Raw genomic sequence first — 18,123 nt, forward strand, 5'->3', positions numbered from 1 at the left:
TTTTTTTTATTCAACTTAGAATGGCAAACAAGCTGACGGTCCACCTGATGGAAAGTGGTAAACGTCGCCTATAGACATGAGCAGTACCATAGACATAACAGAGTATACTGTTTCACCCATGATACCCCCCATGCGTTAATTAACCTCAAATTTCTATTTCGTTCGTCCCCGAAATTTCGGAAAATATTTCATGGTAGGCCCTCTGGTGTCATTAAAAAGTTAATGTCCATTGCATAAAAAAAAACATAGCTGTCAAATGTATTTTTTAACCATCTTTCCTATAATTTTGAACATAAATTGTATCAAATTATATGAATCAAGTTATGTCATCAATAAAAAAAAAAATATGCAAAGAAGGGTTAAAAACCAAAAACCATTATCCAATATCTCTGTTATGGACTAATCTCGTTATAATTTACAATAACAACGTTACCATAGCAACCGAGTAAACAGCCAACGCACCGTGATCACAAAATCATTGTCCTTTTTGTTATTATTTTACATTGTTTATTTTTGGCAAGTTATTTAGTGTTATTAATACTTGCATAAGAGAAAAATGGAAATGGATGAAGACGAACCATTCGGGGGAGCCATAAAGATAGGCTCGGAGACTACCGAGGCGGAGAAGGAGTTTGAAAAAGTAAAAAATTTTGTAATATACCATAATCCTGTTAATTTCATAAATGTATATCCTCAGGTTATGATAACGAGTGAAAAGTATCATGGGCGACACAGTATATTTTGTAATGTCCACTGTATTATTCATGTCTATAGGCGACGGTTACCACTCCTCCATTAGACGAGTCGTCAGTTTGTTTGCTATTCTAAGTTGCATAAAAAAAAAATAAAAAAATGCGAATGTTTATAAACATGGATGAAAGAAAGAAAGAAAGAAAGAAAAATATTTTATTCAATACCACCTCAATGGTATAAAAAAAAATGTGGGTGAAGCCACGAGATATCGATATATGTATATTATATTAGGCAAACGTTTTATCCCCTATCAAGTGGAACTTTACTTATTAGAATAAAAACTATTGTATATTTGAAGTTGGAGCAAGCAATACAGACTTTGTACAAAGTAAGTCGTAATGTTTTTTTTATACTAAGTTTTTTTTTATACCACTGAGGTGGCATACAAGCATACGGCCTATCTGATAGTAAGCGGTTACCGTAGCCTATGAACGCCTGCAATACCAGAGGTATTACGCGCGCGTTGCCGACCCTGAAGAAACCTCTTTACCCCCTTTTGAAGAACCCCATGCTGTAGTCTCTTGGGAAAACCTCGGCAGGGAGCTCATTCCATAACCTGAGTGTATAAAAAAAAACACTACGAGATGTCATTTATAATAATAATAATTAGGAAATGATAAGGAGTAATCTGTACATGTTTCTTTTTCTTCACCATCACATTTTTTCCATCAAGGTCAACGTCTGGTTTCATTGTTCTAACAAAAAGTATCTGGCATAAAATTTTTCATCTGCCCATATAGGTCCTAGAAGAAATGCGCGAAGTCGAAACCCTGAAACTGTACTCCGATGTTTACACCAAGCTATACGATTCGTACTACAAGATGAAAGAAGAAAACGTGGCGCACATACACGAAATTGACACTCTCAACGTATGTATCGTGATGAATTGGTTCCTCACAAAAAAAATAACTTCCATTGTGACAAAATTATTATAAAACCAATATGGCAGTTAATTCGATTGTCTCCAAAAACAAATAGATTTATCATCGTCACCAAAAAGTATGAGCGAATTGAGAACTTACTTTTTTAACACTTAGAAATTGCAAATATTATAATCTATGGTTATATTTCGTGATATAACAGAAACTCATAATAATATCAAAATATATATAAAATGCTCAAAAACGGTAGCAAATATGTATAAAATAGCAGAAACAAATTAATCACTTGAAAGGTAGAATAATAATGAATGTCAATGGAATGGTAACCCGGTTATTTTTTTTAATGGCTAATTATGGAATGATAACCCCACCCGCGCTATCGGTATACACCGGCGGGGCACCAGTGAAGGATGATAGGTGAGGATGAAGCAGGTGAGTTAGCCCATCATGACGAATTCAACAAGAATTGTTCACGATGGTTTCCAGGGGAACCACGTGGAGGTCGACCTAATAAGGCGTATTGCTAGCAATGGGGCTGTCAAACTCCATTGCTAACAATCCCTTTCCCCCCTGATGGTAACCCCACTTGCGCTATCGGTATACGTGGGTGGGGCATCACCGAGTGGTGATAGGTGAGGATGAAAGCAATCCCGTTATCCCATTGTGACGGATTCAATAAGTATTAATCACAATGGTTTCCTGGAGTAAACCGCGTGAAGAGCGACCTGACAGGGTATATTAATCTCCCCATTAAGGAGTGTAGAGATAGTGAAATTTCTCCAATGGAGTAAAAGTCCAGTCTTTCTTACGTAAAGTTGGTCGAACATAGGTATATATATCAATGTTCGCAGAACTAAACCAATAACAAAATCGAAAGATTATAACCGTTTCTTTCGTTTCTCACATATCGTCATAGTCGTAGAATACTGACGGATCTGATAAAGATTACATATATATATATATATATATATATATATATATATATATATATATATATATATATATATATATATATATATATATATATATATAGGGAGACTTGCTTGCTTAGGTACCTCTGTCCCATTCGTGTTTCAACCGTGAAGCAGTTGTGTTTGCATGGCTGTGTTTCGGTTTGAAGGGATATGGCGTGAATTTAGTGGGTACAGAGAAATAACACCAGAGTCCTCAGGAATGGCAACGCATGGGGGGTATCATGGGTGAAATAGTATACTCTGTTATGTCCATGGTACTGCTCATGTCTATAGGCGACGGTTACCACTTTGCATCAGGTGGGCCGTCAGCTTGTTTGCCATTCTAAGTTGTATAAAAAAAAATATAGCATAACTGAATGAATTAGCCAATTTTTTCTTTTTCAGAACAAATTAAAGCGCTTCGATGACACTGTATCCGACTACATGGCGGAGATCACAGACTGTCATAAAACGATCGAGAAACTTAGAGCCGATATTGGTAAAGAATAAGATTTATTCCATTTACAAAAGTTACAGTCTATAGTTGAAATTAGCCTGTCGAATATAACTTTGTATTTGTTTGCATGTCTGCATGTCTTCATACTTTTCTTACTACTTTTCCTTTGCGCAAACCAATTTTGTACTTTTATAATAATAAGAAACCTGTTATTTTTTTGATAGATGAAAATGGTATGGCAACCCCGCCTGCGCTAACGGGATACACTGGCGGAGCACCAGTAAAGGGTGATCGATGAGAATGAAAACCAGGCCAGTTAGCCCATCATGATGAATTCATCGGGAATTAACCATGATAGTTTCCAGGGGGAACCACGAGGAGGTCGACCTGGTTGGATATATTGCTAGCAACGGGATTTTTAGTCTCCATTACTAACAATCCCTTTCCCCCCAGAAACCTGTTATTAGCCTTAACATTTTAAATACTAGTACGTAAATCTTAACTGTAACGCCGTTGGTTTCTAATAAATAAATAATTTCGATTAGACATTACTAACAACCGAAAATCTCTTGAATCACTTGTGTATTCTCATAATATAGTTACTTTACAAAATTACAGTACATTAATAAATTAAAATTAAGCTACAATCACAAATTGATTTTCCAGTATTGCAGTTTGTGTCTCTTATACTCATTGAATAAAACTATCTACAGATAACCGTCGCCAAGCCACACCAAATTATTATAAAGAACATCCGCATCTGTGCTATTCGTGTTTCAACCGTGAAGCAGTTGTGTTTGCATGGCTGTGTTTCGGTTTGAAGGGTGGCGCGAAATATGGCGTGAATTTACTGGGTACAGAGGAATAACATCTGAGTCTTCAGGAATGGCAAGGCATGGGGGATATCATGGGCGAAACAGTATATTCTGTTATGTCCATGGTACTGCTCATGTCTATAGGCGATGGTTACCACTTTCCATCAGGTGGGCCGTCAGCTTGTTTGCCATTCTAAGTTGTATAAAAAAAAATGTTTGATTGTAACACAGACGAAGCAAGAGCCTTAGCTGACGCGATGCATGCAAGAGAGCTGATCAGCGTCGAGAGCTTGGAGACCATGAAAAGAACCGTCAGCAGGCTCGAAAAGGAGTTGGATGCAAGAAAACGCGCTGGTGATGAGGACGCGTGAGTGCTTCTTGTTTATTTCTTGTATATAGCGAATTATTTAAGAAACATAGTTTTGTATAAAAAATGTGGTATTAAAGCATATATGATTACCGTTATTGTAAAGGAACTCTGGAACCAATGGAAACTTGTAATTCTGAGACTTCACAGTGATGCAGACGTTTGTAGCATGAAGATCTTTGTATGATATTCATTACATAATATTTTCAAAAAGATTTAATTTTATGTTATAATCTTTTACTTTCACACCCTTGAAAAAATAAGTTTAAGGTGATATCACATTAAAAAACCTGTAAAAATTTAGAAACTGTCACAGTTTTATTTTTAATGTCTGTAATAATGTTGGGTAAAAGACCAGAAGGAGACTTTGTACAAAAGTCGATTGCTTGGGTACCTCTGTCTCATTCGTGTTTCAACCGTAAAGCAGTTGTGTTTGCATGGCTGTGTTTCGGTTTGAAGGGTGGGATATGGCGTGAATTTACTGGGTACGGAGGAATAACACCTGAGTCCTCAGGATTGGCAACGCATGGAGGGTATCATGGGCGAAACAGTATACTCTGTTATGTCCATGGTACTGCTCATGTCTATAGGCGACGGTTACCACTTTCCATCAGGTGGGACGTCAGCTTGTTTGACATTCTAAGTTGTATAAAAAAAATGTTGGGTAAAATTAAATAAATTTGTAAATTTAATATCAATAGTTCACCATCTTAGTTCTTTATTAAATTAATTTTAAGTGGCGCCACGTCAGCTGTAAAAGAAAAAGAGAAGTTTGAAAAGGAAAAAGCTCGCCTCCAAGGCGAACTGGACGGCGTGAAGCAGCGGCTGTCAAACGCTCTGAACTATGTCGAAGAGTTGGAGAACAGAAACACTGCCGCTGATGAAAATATTGTCAAACTAGAGGAACAACTTGAAGTAAGACTAACGTTTAAGATTTTAATAGAAGACGATAATGCAGTTAAAGTCGCCAGCGGATTTAAAAAGAGCTTGAACATAAAGAATAGACTATGTTCATCTTAATAAATAAAATAAAGGTCATTATAAAATGTCTTTAATATCTAAATATACGAAATAAATAAACTGAATATTAAAAAAAAAAGTAAATGACATCTATTTTTTTTAAGCATTTAAAAATAATAATAACTTTGTTGAACCAGAAATTTGTCCGCTGCTCTAAAATTAAAGTTTTTGTCATAACAAATTTTACTTCAATTTCAACCTTATTTATATTTAAAATTTAAAAATATTTAGGTGTTTAATAACAGTCATTTATGTAAAGTTATTATTATATATTATAATAAGTTTTCACTTTTCGTGAGTTACGAATTCATTGTATGTATTTTTATATGTTTGTTTCGCGATATATTCGCTAATTCTGTACCGATTTTGATATATATATTTTTTTAAACCAATAAAATTTATTTTCGTGTTTTAATTAATTATTATTAATTGATATTTATGTTGTACAAAGTAAATAGACATATATGGTACAACGCACCGTCACTACTACCAACATAATAGAACGACCAATCCGGGCCACTCGCGGGCACCCACCCGCTCGTTATAAGTAATAGGCACTGGCGCCCTCTACAGTAGTCTTACGCCGACCGCCAATACGTTCTCATATGTACTTACACTTAGAACGCGCTCCCGCCATTGTTAACATCTATGTATTACTTGATGCTCGTATTAAACTTGTCTTGACAATCGGGGTCTTTCAATTCACAACCCGCGACTCTGGTTACTATACATATTATTTATTTGCATTACTTACAGCACAAAAATAACAACAGACATTGATAGACATACACAGTAAAAAGTGATAAACGAATACATATACAAAACAAAGCAAAATACATAAAAGAAGTAACCATTTTCTCCTTTCATGCAAGTACGTGTACTTGTTGTCAAAATAAAGAAGGAAAATTTTAGGTTATATTTCTATTAACCTCTAAAAAATTATCGTCGAAAATTGCAATCTTTTTGGTTTATTTTAATAGCCGTATATTCTTTTTATTTTATGACTCACTGTTCTTTTGTTCCTTTTTTAATTTTTTTTTTATACAACTTAGAATAGCAAACAAGCTGACGGCCCACCTGATGGAAAGTGGTAACCGTCGCCTATAGACATGAGCAGTACCATGGACATAACAGAGTATACTGCTTCGCCCATGATACCACCCATCCATTGCCATTCCTGAGGACTCAGGTGTTATTCCTCTGTACCCAGTAAATTCATGCCATATCCCACCCTTCAAACCGAAACACAGCCATGCAAACACAACTGCTTCACGGTAGAAACACGAATGGGACAGAGGTACCCCAGCAATCGACTTTTGTACAGTCTCCCTCTGGTAAATTGGTAAATTTGGTAAATTCATTGCATAATTTTCTATCAAATATACGGAAGCAATTTATAATTAAAAGACAATTATTCATTAACTAGCGGCCCGTCCCGGCGTCGCACGGGTGGACATTTTTACATTTTAAAAAGTGGCCATTAAGGCTACACACGCGACGGAAACTTAAAAATGGAGTAACTTCTCCCGTTTTCCCAAGATTTCTCCTCACTGCTCTTCTCCTATTGATCGTAGCGTGATAAAAAGTATACTGTAACCTGCCCAGGAGTATGAAGAATAATTGTACCAAGTTTCGTTAAAATCCGTCGAGTAGTTTTTGTTTCTATAACGAACATTCAGACAGACAGACAGACAAAAATTTTACTGATTGCATTTTTGCCATCAGTATCGATCGCTAATCACCCCCCGATAGTTATTTTGGAAATATATTTCATGTACAGAATTGACCTCTCTACAGATTTATTATAAGTATAGGCAGATTATTCACCATAAAACAGGGAAAGTCTATCATACTCCCCAACAATTATTAAAATTGAAAACCAATGGAATAGGATAATTTAATAAATATTCATTGTCCAATTAATATTTTATGTAAATTTATTTCTTCATTGCTATTGTAAACTAATTGCGGTCGGCGCACGTCAAACGACTAATTATTTAAATTGTCTGAAGCTAAGATCACGGAATGTCTATTTTCTTTAGCGAGCAACAATTCTTCATAATAAGTAGAACATAATGATGGCGAAAACGGATGCTATTTTAATCCTCCTCCATATCGAATGTTTGGAGGGAATGGGAGGTTTGTACAAAGTCTTCCAGAGGGAGACTGTGAACAAAAGTCGTTTGCTTGGGTACCTCTATCCCATTCGTGTTTCAACCGTGAAGCAGTTGTGTTTGCATGGCTGTGTTTCAGTTTAAAGGGTGGGATACGGCGTGAATTTACTGGGTACAAAGAAATAACACCTGAGTCCTCAGGAATTGCAACGCGTGGGGGGTATCATGGGCGAAACAGTATACTCTGTTATGTCCATGGTACTGCTCATGTCTGTAGGCGACGGTTACCACTTTCCATCAGGTGAGCCGTTAGCTTGTTTGCCATTCTAAGTTGTATAAAAAAAAGAACTGATTCTGATAAAATTCTACTAAGTTTGTAAGTATATCTTTTCATGTAAGAAAAGAATTTTTCAAATCGGTTTACAGAGTTATGAATTAACAAACGTAAAAAAAATCAGAAACCTCCTTCTTTTTAAAATCGGTTGAAAAAAATATTTTACTACTACCATCAAAATCTTTTGTTCAGAGAAACATATTTTAGCAATTCACAATTTCTATCAGACATTCGAAAATTGACTGGAAGAGATCCCTTTTATGGGATACTAGCGACCCGCTCCGGCTTCGCACGGGTGCACACTACATCTCATCACATTAGAAACCTCTAAAATTATCAGTGTTTCTCTACTATGTTATACATATAAACCTTCCTCTTGAATCACTCTATTTATTAAAAAAAACCGTTTCTAAATCCGTTGCGTAGTTTTAAAGATTTAAATATACATAGGGACGGACAGACAGCGACAGCGACTTTATTTTATACTATGTAGTGAAGTCCACCATTGTACTCATTCTTTTCTTAAGAACTCTATGTCCAATAATTTAAGACTTTACTGTTAAATAAAGTGTTACAAACAAATTAATAGTAGGTCGAAAAGCAACAAAACATTTTGATGCATTAAAAGTAACACGACATGACCACCAACAGCAGTCGAGTCAGTATAGAAGACTCAAAAATGTTGTTTTCTTTAGGAAAAATGTTTTTCTTTACTATATGCGTCTTTCTAAATAAGCTATAGGCGTATTTTAAAAACTAAATATGGCTACATCGACAATTTTATAATTTTATTTGTTTATTAACGAAGGTTTTCTTCTTTTATGAAAACAAAAATTTTATTTAATACAGGAAGCAGACAACAATACGGTACGTCAAAATCGGCTTGTTGATCATCTGAAAGGTGAAAGTGCTACTCTTAAAAATGAAGTCGAGAATAGAGGAACTACTATTGCCAATCTCACAGACAAGGTATGTGAAATCATCGTTCACTGTCCACTGTTAAACATAGGTCTCCCCATTAGATGATTAAATAAAATTTAATAGAATAGAAAATATTTATTGCCAGAAAAACACATATTTATAACGAGAATACAATAATATATAAGAGGTGTTTCATATTAGGCAAAAGGAACTGGCTCAGCTGATGCTGTAGGGGGGAAAGGGATTGTTAACAATGGAGTTTGAAAGCCCCATTGCTTGCAATATATCAGGTCGACCTCCACGTGATTCCTCCTGGAAACCATCGTGAACAATTCTTGTTGAATTCGTCACGATGGGCTAACTGGCCTGCTTCATCCTCATCTATCATCTTTCACTGGTGTCCCGCCGGTGTACACCGATAGCGCGGGTGGGATTACCATACCATTATCACCCATAAAAAAAACTGATGCTGTAAGTGTCCCAGTGAAATGTATACAGCTGAACAGCGCTGGTTTTCAGCCAGTCTCTCTGTTAACAAAATACAAACGGTATTACTGCAATTTCATATTACAAGAATGTGATCTTTACGTCAATACAATATTTAACTCCATACAACTAGAATGTGATAATATATCAAAAGCAAATCTTGCCATGCAAAATTTCTCCAAAGTAAATATGTATTTTGAAGAGATCTAGCATGTCAACAAATTTATTTCTTAGATATGTGTATGGATGTTGATGTGAAGGATGCGTGTTTATAGTATGGCTGCGTTGATAAGCCGCGTAACGATGATGTTTATCAAGCGATGAAAATAAGCAGTACAAGTAGCTAGCACAGTGGTTTAATGCACAGGAAGATTACACACAATACAGTCAACAACACAATAGATAGAAGGAGTGAAAGAAGGATGATACAGTGATAGACAAAGATGAAAGTTAATAAGCACGATGTTAACATTTAGAAAGCAGTGAGATATCGAGCGACACAAGTTATAAACAAGGCGGTAGAATTTCGACTCTCGCGGTGAGAGGGGAAGCGCTCACGCAGTTGCCCTGTCATGGCGGCTAAAAACCGGTTTTGTGCACATCTCCAATGCACAACGCGGTGTGTCGTCCGATACGACATTTTTGTCAGTTATAGAATAAATATATAATAAAATATAAATTATGTATGTATGTGTGTTTGTGTTTATAATGTTTATATAATAATTATGTAGATATAAATATGTGTGAGTAGGCTATATCACTCCCCTCCAAAGACCGTAACTACGGGCGATGAAAAAATATGCTCACGACCACATTTCATGATGGGGTAGTCAGAGGAATTATGGGCAATAGTAGTCAGGAAATCGAACTACGCGTCCCGAACGGGTCTTTTTAATGGTACCCTGAGCAAGTTTATCCTGCTGAACAGGATCTGGGTTAGGTGGGGGAATGGGAGTAGGAATAGGTACGGATTGAGGCGAAGGGGATGGCTCTGTCAGTATGTAGGCCGGTTTGAGGCGGTCTATAGATACCGTGACTGCTTTACCCTTAACCAATATCCTAAATGTTTTATTGTTACGTTCGACCACTTCGTATGGACCGGTATAGGGGGGTTGTAAAGCACCTCGAACTGAATCGTCTCGTAAGAAGACGTGACTAGATGACTGCAGATCTTTGTAAATGAAGATTTTATCTTTATTGTGACGCGACGCGGGAGATGGTTGCAATTTCACCGCGAATTGACGTAAACGGGTAGTGAAGTCTGAAATGTCGGTGGACTCAGGTACTGTCGCCTGGAAAAATTCTCCTGGGAGACGTAATGGTTCGCCATACACTAATTCGGCTGATGATGCATGTAAGTCCTCTTTATAAGCCGACCTAACACCTAAGAGCACTAACGGTAAGGTGTCTACCCAATTCACATCAGCGTGGCACATAATGGCAGCTTTTAATTGCCGGTGAAAACGTTCCACCAAGCCGTTACATGCTGGGTGATACGCGGTTGTTCTACGATGTTTGAATCCAATCATTTTTCCAAGATATTGGAAAAGTGCGGATTCAAACTGTCTACCGCGATCAGTGACAATATCAGTTGGACATCCAAATCTGGATATCCACGATAATAATGCCTTCCCAACGGTTTCAGCTGTCATATCTGTCATCGGAATGACTTCGGGCCAGCGTGTGAAACGATCTACTACTGTAAGGCAGTAGCGATAGCCTTGTGATGGTGGTAATGGGCCTATGATGTCCGTATGGATAAAAGCGAATCGTGCGCGAGGTAGATTGAACGTGCCTAAGGGAGTTGACACGTGACGATTTACCTTTGCACGTTGACAGGCTAGGCAATTTCGTGACCATTCTCGACAGTCTTTACGCACTCCTGGCCAGACGAATCGCTCAGCGACAAGTTGAGCGCTCGCGTTAGCGCCTGGGTGGCTAAGACTATGTAGACTATCGAAAAGTTGTTTACGAAATTGCTTCGTCACAAAAGGTCTTGGTGATGGAGTGCTCACGTCACAAAACAGTTCAATGTTACTGTTAAGCATTTTTAACTTCTTTAGGCGGAGTGATAAATCACCACCTAATATTTCAGTTAGCTCATTATCGGAAGCTTGTGACTTTGCCAATAAACTTAAGTCGATTGGCATCTGCAGTTCATCGATACGGGACAGTGTATCGGCTACGACATTGTCCTTGCCTGAGATGTGTCGTATGTCAGTTGTGAACTGCGAGATGTAATCGAGATGACGGAACTGACGGGGCGAACAGTTGGCTTTTCGTTCACGGAAAGCGAAACTGAGCGGCTTGTGGTCAGTGTACACCACGAAATGTCGAGCTTCCAGCATATGGCGAAAGTATTTAATGCTTTCGTAGATGGCTAAAAGTTCGCGGTCATAGGGCGAGTATTTTTGTTGAGAGGGACTCAATTTCCGCGAAAAGAAAGCAAGGGGTTGCCATTGATTGTTCTTGAATTGCTGCAAAACTGCACCCATAGCTAAATCAGATGCGTCTGTTACCAGAGCAAGATTAGCCTGACAGTCTGGGTGTGCGAGTAATGCAGCATTAGAAAGGCTTTCTTTGCATTGTTCGAAAGCAAGAAGAGTGTCGTCGCGTAAATTGACTGGATGGGATCCTTTCACTGAACCAGCGAGTAAGGCGTTTAAGGGAGCTTGAATTTGAGCGGCTTGCGGTATAAATCGCCTATAAAAGTTCATCATCCCCAAAAAGCGCCTTAGTTGCTTGACGTTTATTGGTGCAGGGAATTCCTTGATGGCCTGAACCTTGGAATCTAGAGGTTTAGTTCCTGACGCAGAGATATGGTAACCTAAAAATGTGACTTCACTTACACCGAATACGCACTTTGATGTATTGATGAGGATACCGTATTCCTTCATGCGGGTGAAGAGCTGCTGAAGGTGGGATTCGTGCTCGGCTTCATCTCTGGAGTACACTAGAAAATCGTCAAGATAACAATAACAAAAATCAAGCCCTCTAGTCATTTCGTCGACAAATCTTTGAAACGTTTGGCCAGCATTACGTAGACCAAACGTCATAAACGGGAACTCATATAGTCCGAAAGGTGTGGCAATTGCAGTTTTCGGTATATCTTCCTCAAAAACCGGGATCTGGTTATAAGCTTTAACTAAATCTATTGTGGAAAAGATCTTACAACCAGAGATGCTATGGGCGAAATCGTGTATGTGCCTAATAGGATAACGGTCTGGTATCGTCCTTGCGTTGAGTAACCTATAGTCACCACAGGGTCGCCAGCCGTTATCCTTTTTAGGAGCAAGGTGTAGCGGCGAAGCCCAGGGACTTTTGGAAGGACGTGCTGTACCATTATTGAGCATAAGTTCGAATTCCTGCCTAGCTATTTTTAATTTGTCGGGAGCCAGTCTTCGAGGAGTGCAAGATATAGGTGGGCCTGTTGTTGTCTTAATGTAGTGGACGGTGTTGTGCTTTGGAGTCAACGGTGTGCCTGAAGGGCGAGTAATTTCGGGAAATTTGTTTAAAATTTGATGAAATCTTGTGTTGCCCGTGACAAGTTTTACAGAAAATGTATCATTATTAGCAGAACATGCACTAGTATGTAAATTGGTAATGTTATCAATAAGGCGATGCTTACGACAATCTACTATTAAATTATAGTGACATAAAAAATCTACACCGATAATAGCTTTGGTTACATTTGCAACAATGAAGCGCCATGTAAAATTACGCCTTAAGCCTAGATTTAAATTAAGTTCTACGTAACCATATGTCTCGATGTTTGTTCCATTAGCTGCGCACAATTGAAAGTCCGTCTTGACTCGTCGTTCACGCAGCGCAGATCGAGGGTAGACGCAAAGGTCGCTACCGGTATCCACCAGAAACTGGATCTTCGAACTGCGGTCGGTGACGAAGAGGCGACCAAGGGGGGAGGAGCAATCGTCAGTCGCCATTACCGACTGCCCATGGAGTTTCCCGCCTTGTAGTCGCACGGCTTCAAACATTTACGTGCGTCGGCTCCATGCATTGAGTGGTACCAACAAATAGGGAACTTGCGGTAGCTGGAGTTCGATCTCGATCGTTGTCGTGAAGAATGACGACGTCGTGGCGTTCGAGAACGATGGCTGGGTCGATGTGATGCCTTGGTATGTTCTTCGAGCTTTAATGCCAGGTGCTCAACCATCTTCTTCAGCTCTGCGATCTCCCGGGATGAACTATTAGAGGATGACATACTTGATGAAGTGGCTGCAACGTGACAAGGTGTGGTAATTTCCTGAATTCGGTCAGCCAGGTCCGAGAGTTGTTCCAATGAATGGGTAGTTTGCGATGCCAACACGGTCTGGATACTTTGTGGTAGTCGGTTGCTCCAAATAGTCCTTAATAAATCCTCAGGAACTGATGATCCAGCAAGATCTTGAAGATGCCTCAGAAATTGGGACGGTTTTCTATCCCCAAGTTCCTCGTGTGTCAAAAGTTGCTTGACTTTTCTCTCATGCGAGGCAGATAAACGTTTGATCAGCTCGGTTTTAATTTTATCGTAGCGTTTACTGGCCGGAGGATTTAAAATTATGTCCTTCACGGCTTTTGCATGCTGTACGTCAAGACTGGAAGTTACGTATGTAAATTTATCTGAGTCATCTGTGATATTATGCAAGTTAAACTGACCTTCTAGAAGAGCAAACCATATTTCCGGGTCGTCTGGTGCAAAAACGGGAACTTTCAAATTTATCGTTGAAATGTCGGACGTCATTTGTCGTGCAGTGGAAACGCGCACTTTGGGCGTTCGACGAAAGGTCACCTTTTCGCTATGTCCATCTTGAAATTGCGACGTTTTATTTGAATCACTGCTATCACTCATGATGAATTTCGTGTCCTTGGAGGGTCACCAGTATGGATGTTGATGTGAAGGATGCGTGTTTATAGTATGGCTGCGTTGATAAGCCGCGTAACGATGATGTTTATCAAGCGATGAAAATAAGCAGTACAAGTAGCTAGCACAGTGGTTTAATGCACAGGAAGATTACACACAATACAGTCAACAACACAATAGATAGAAGGAGTGAAAGAAGGATGATACAGTGATAGACAAAGATGAAAGTTAATAAGCACGATGTTAACATTTAGAAAGCAGTGAGATATCGAGCGACACAAGTTATAAACAAGGCGGTAGAATTTCGACTCTCGCGGTGAGAGGGGAAGCGCTCACGCAGTTGCCCTGTCATGGCGGCTAAAAACCGGTTTTGTGCACATCTCCAATGCACAACGCGGTGTGTCGTCCGATACGACATTTTTGTCAGTTATAGAATAAATATATAATAAAATATAAATTATGTATGTATGTGTGTTTGTGTTTATAATGTTTATATAATAATTATGTAGATATAAATATGTGTGAGTAGGCTATATGTGTAAGATAAAAAAGGGGGAAAAGATATCAGTTGAACTTATAACGCAAAATTTATCATACAACACATATTATAGCCCCGTCATAAATATACAATCGTAATTTCATTTAGATTTTGAAATAAAAAGTTACTTAGATGCATATAAATGTCAATTGTGTTCAGCTAACAAAAGCAGAAAAGACAATTGAACGTCGCGATAAGCAGCTTCGAGACATAGGACAGAAGTTGGAAACAGCACAGCAGGAGCAAGAGACCGCCTCGGCAAAAGCAGCCCAATACAAAGAACAACTGGAGACGACCAATATCGAGTTTGACAAGACCAAACAAAACCTTCATAACACCGCTAAGGAGTTAAAGGTAATAGCATTTTTGTTGTTTCTTTTTTAATCGATGAAAATGGGATTGTAGTCCCGCTTGTGCTATCGGTGTTCGTTGGCAGAGCACCAATGCGAAATAATAGATGAGGATGAAAACAGGTCAGTTGATCCATCGTGACGAATCCACCGAGAATAAACCGTGATGGTTTCCAGGGGTAACCACGTGGAGGTCAACCTAATAGAGTACCTAACTGCTAGCAATAATTAATTAACAAAACCCATTACTAACAATCCCTTTCCCCGTCATAGCTAAACCCAAATAATAAATTAAACACTAACTGAGAAATAAAACCAGTTCAGAGTACGATAGGGCTGATAATCCTGAAAAAGGTGGGGGAAAGGGATTGTTAGTAATGGAGACTGAGAATCCCATTGCTACCAATATACCCAACCAGATCGACCTCCTCGTGGTTCTCCCTGGAAACTATCATGGTTAATTCCTGATGATGGGCTAACTGGCCTGTTTTCATTCTCATCGATCAGCCTTCACTGGTGCTCCGCCAGCGTATCTCGTTAGCGCAGGCAGGGTTACCATACCATTTTCACCCATCAAAAACCGAGAGACTACAGCATGGGGTTCTTCAAAAGGGGGGTAAAGAGGTTTCTTCAGGGTCGGCAACGCGCGCGTAATACCTCTGGTATTGCAGGCGTTCATAGGCTACGGTAACCGCTTACCATCAGGTGGGCCGTATGCTTGTTTGCCACCTCAGTGGTATAAAAAAAAAAAAAAACCCTAAAAAAGGTGAAAACCCTTAAAATAAAAAAAAAAAGTGTGTGAGTTAGAAGGGTATATTATTTATATTGAAACATGCGTTGACGAAGAATAAAATTCATAAGTTTTTGTATGCAACTGGGAATGGTAACCAAGCTAATGACTCGCCTAATAAAAAGCGGTAATAGTTGTATATAAAGATACATAACGCTTTTGTACAAAGTCTTCCTCTTGTTTATAAAAATCTACTTCGAATATACAATTTAATACTTTTTTGTAAAATAATACACTATTTTAAACGTAATGTACAATCTTCTTTGAATAAATGAGTAATGACTCTGATAGGTATAAAAGATACTTTGATGGAAATCTAAGTTTCAAATACTTTCTCTAGAGACTACAGCATGGAGTTCTTCAAAAAGGGCGTATTAAAATTTTTTAAGGGTCGGCAACGCGCGCGTTATATCCCTGGTGTTACAGGCGTCCGTAGGCTACGGTAACTTCGTTTACCATCAGACGGGCATATATGTTGGCCACCATGATAGTATAAAAAAACTATGAGGAAGAGACGTAGTTAAGAGTTCAATACAAATGTATCCAGTAAACATAAACATACATATTCGTATCTTGTTAATATTTATTCTCTCTATAAGGCGCTCTGTACTCAATAGTATGATTGCTGATTTCTTTTGAATTTCCCAAATCTAGCTAATTTGAACCTTAAGTAGTACTAATAAAGTGTAAAGTACAATTAGTATTTTTAGAATATGATCGACGATGGGAACAGACTTCGGAACGAGGTGTCCAAGCTGACCAAACAAGCAACGCAGCAGACGAAGAAATATCAACTTTTGGAAGGAAATAAAGCAAATGTCGAGTCGGAGAGGTATGTTTTGTTTCAATGAAACCCTACCATACTACATCAGCCGTTAATTGTACACTGATACTGAGAATACGAGCCGAGTTTCTTGTCAGTTCTTCTCATCTCGAAATCATTCCGAACTGACAGTAGATTTGACATATCATAAGAGTCTGGAATAGACCTACATGAATAAAGATATTTTGAATTTGAATTTGAACTGCTGAACTTAGGCCTCTTCCATAAGGAAGGTTTTTTCACTAGTTGCTACATTTGGCAGGCGGGTCGACAACCACAGTTAAGCTTTGATGATATTTTAAAAAAAGACGCTGCTGCCCATCCCTCGGCCTCCCTTAGTCACCTCTTACGACGCCCACGGGAAAGGAAAGGATGGCCTTTTCTATGCCGGGCCACACGGCAAAACGATATGTATATTTTTCTGCAATAATCATATAATTTCGAATCAATTTGCTCATACAGGGAACGATTACGTCAGCAAGTCAGCGTTATGGAACGGGAGATAATGCTCGGCAAGAAACAAGCGGAGTCGGACAAGAGAGATATAGAGAACCTTAATAGAGAAAAAGATATTTTAAACAAGAATATGCAAAAGATACAAAGTAAGTTGTATATATGGCTACAGTGCTTATACAGCTGCATCGTTACGTTTATTAATTGTCTTGTTTATTCCATATATTGTATAATAAATGTATTCATTCATACTCCGTTTAAGTAAATATTTATTTTGTGAATGTGAGCTTGTTTGTTTCTCTAACACTTGACGCATTTACGGCTCAATTAATAGTCATGGAAAAGGACAAAGGTTACTTTTTATCCCGATCTTTTACGAAATTTTACGCTTAAAAAATTATATAATATAAAAAGCCTGTATCACGATCTGTGTGTCTATGTCACTATGCTAAACTCCGAAACCGCTCAAACGATTTTAACAATTTCTTTATAAACGTGTACTGTTTATGGGACCTGAGTAAACCAGAAGGAGACTTTGTACAAAGGTCGTTTGTTTAAGTACCTCTGTCTTATTCGTGTTTCTACGTTAAGCAGTTGTGTTTGCATGGCTGTGTTTCCGTTTGAAGGGTGGGATATGGCAGTGAAATTACAGGATACAGAGGCTTAATCCTTAGAAATTTTAACGCATGAGGGGTATCATGGACGACACAGTAACTCTGTTATGTCCATAGTACTGTTCATGTCTAAAAGCGACCGTTACTATTTTCCATCAAGTGGGCCGTCAGCTTGTTTGCAATTCTAAGACATTATAAGAAAAAGAAAAGAGAATTATTCCAATTTGAAAACCATAATATTATGTATCCCAGTAAGAAAATATGGACCCGGCAGGGGTCAAAACAATGTTTGGCGGATTAATTAGTATTTACAAGCACATTTTGATTATAACTTTATTAACAGACGAGGCGTTGGAAAACCTTCAAATGCTTCACCTGCAGGAGCAGCGTCGGAAACAGTTGGAGCACGAGCTCGAAATGAACGCTGCGCAGATCAACAAACAGAGGTTGCTCATACGGCAGCTCGAGAAGGACAAGGACAGGTGAGCTTATTACCCGATTGGGAAACAATTCTCTTGTATTTGTTTTAATATACCCATATTATTATGGGTGAATCGCTCATGGACTTATTATATTAAAAATTTTCGCAAGTT

General features: G+C 38.4%; 1 protein-coding gene across 1 annotated transcript in view; it reads left to right on the forward strand.

The window, feature by feature from the left end:
- Positions 1-467: 467 nt before the first annotated feature.
- The window catches only part of LOC113514492 (cilia- and flagella-associated protein 58-like), a 36,945-nt gene continuing 19,289 nt past the window's right edge, over positions 468-18,123 (forward strand). Inside the window, exons 1-10 of the mRNA XM_052896887.1 lie at positions 468-640; positions 1,494-1,622; positions 2,993-3,086; positions 4,091-4,226; positions 4,964-5,141; positions 8,544-8,663; positions 14,660-14,854; positions 16,351-16,472; positions 16,926-17,065; positions 17,874-18,012. Coding sequence (XP_052752847.1) covers positions 557-640; positions 1,494-1,622; positions 2,993-3,086; positions 4,091-4,226; positions 4,964-5,141; positions 8,544-8,663; positions 14,660-14,854; positions 16,351-16,472; positions 16,926-17,065; positions 17,874-18,012 — 1,337 coding nt within the window. The 5' untranslated portion in view covers positions 468-556. The remainder of the gene's footprint in view (positions 641-1,493; positions 1,623-2,992; positions 3,087-4,090; positions 4,227-4,963; positions 5,142-8,543; positions 8,664-14,659; positions 14,855-16,350; positions 16,473-16,925; positions 17,066-17,873; positions 18,013-18,123) is intronic.

This window comes from Galleria mellonella, unplaced genomic scaffold (genome assembly GCF_026898425.1).
Source record: "Galleria mellonella isolate WM207_F2 unplaced genomic scaffold, CSIRO_AGI_GalMel_v1 utg35, whole genome shotgun sequence".
Taxonomy (NCBI): domain Eukaryota; kingdom Metazoa; phylum Arthropoda; class Insecta; order Lepidoptera; family Pyralidae; genus Galleria; species Galleria mellonella.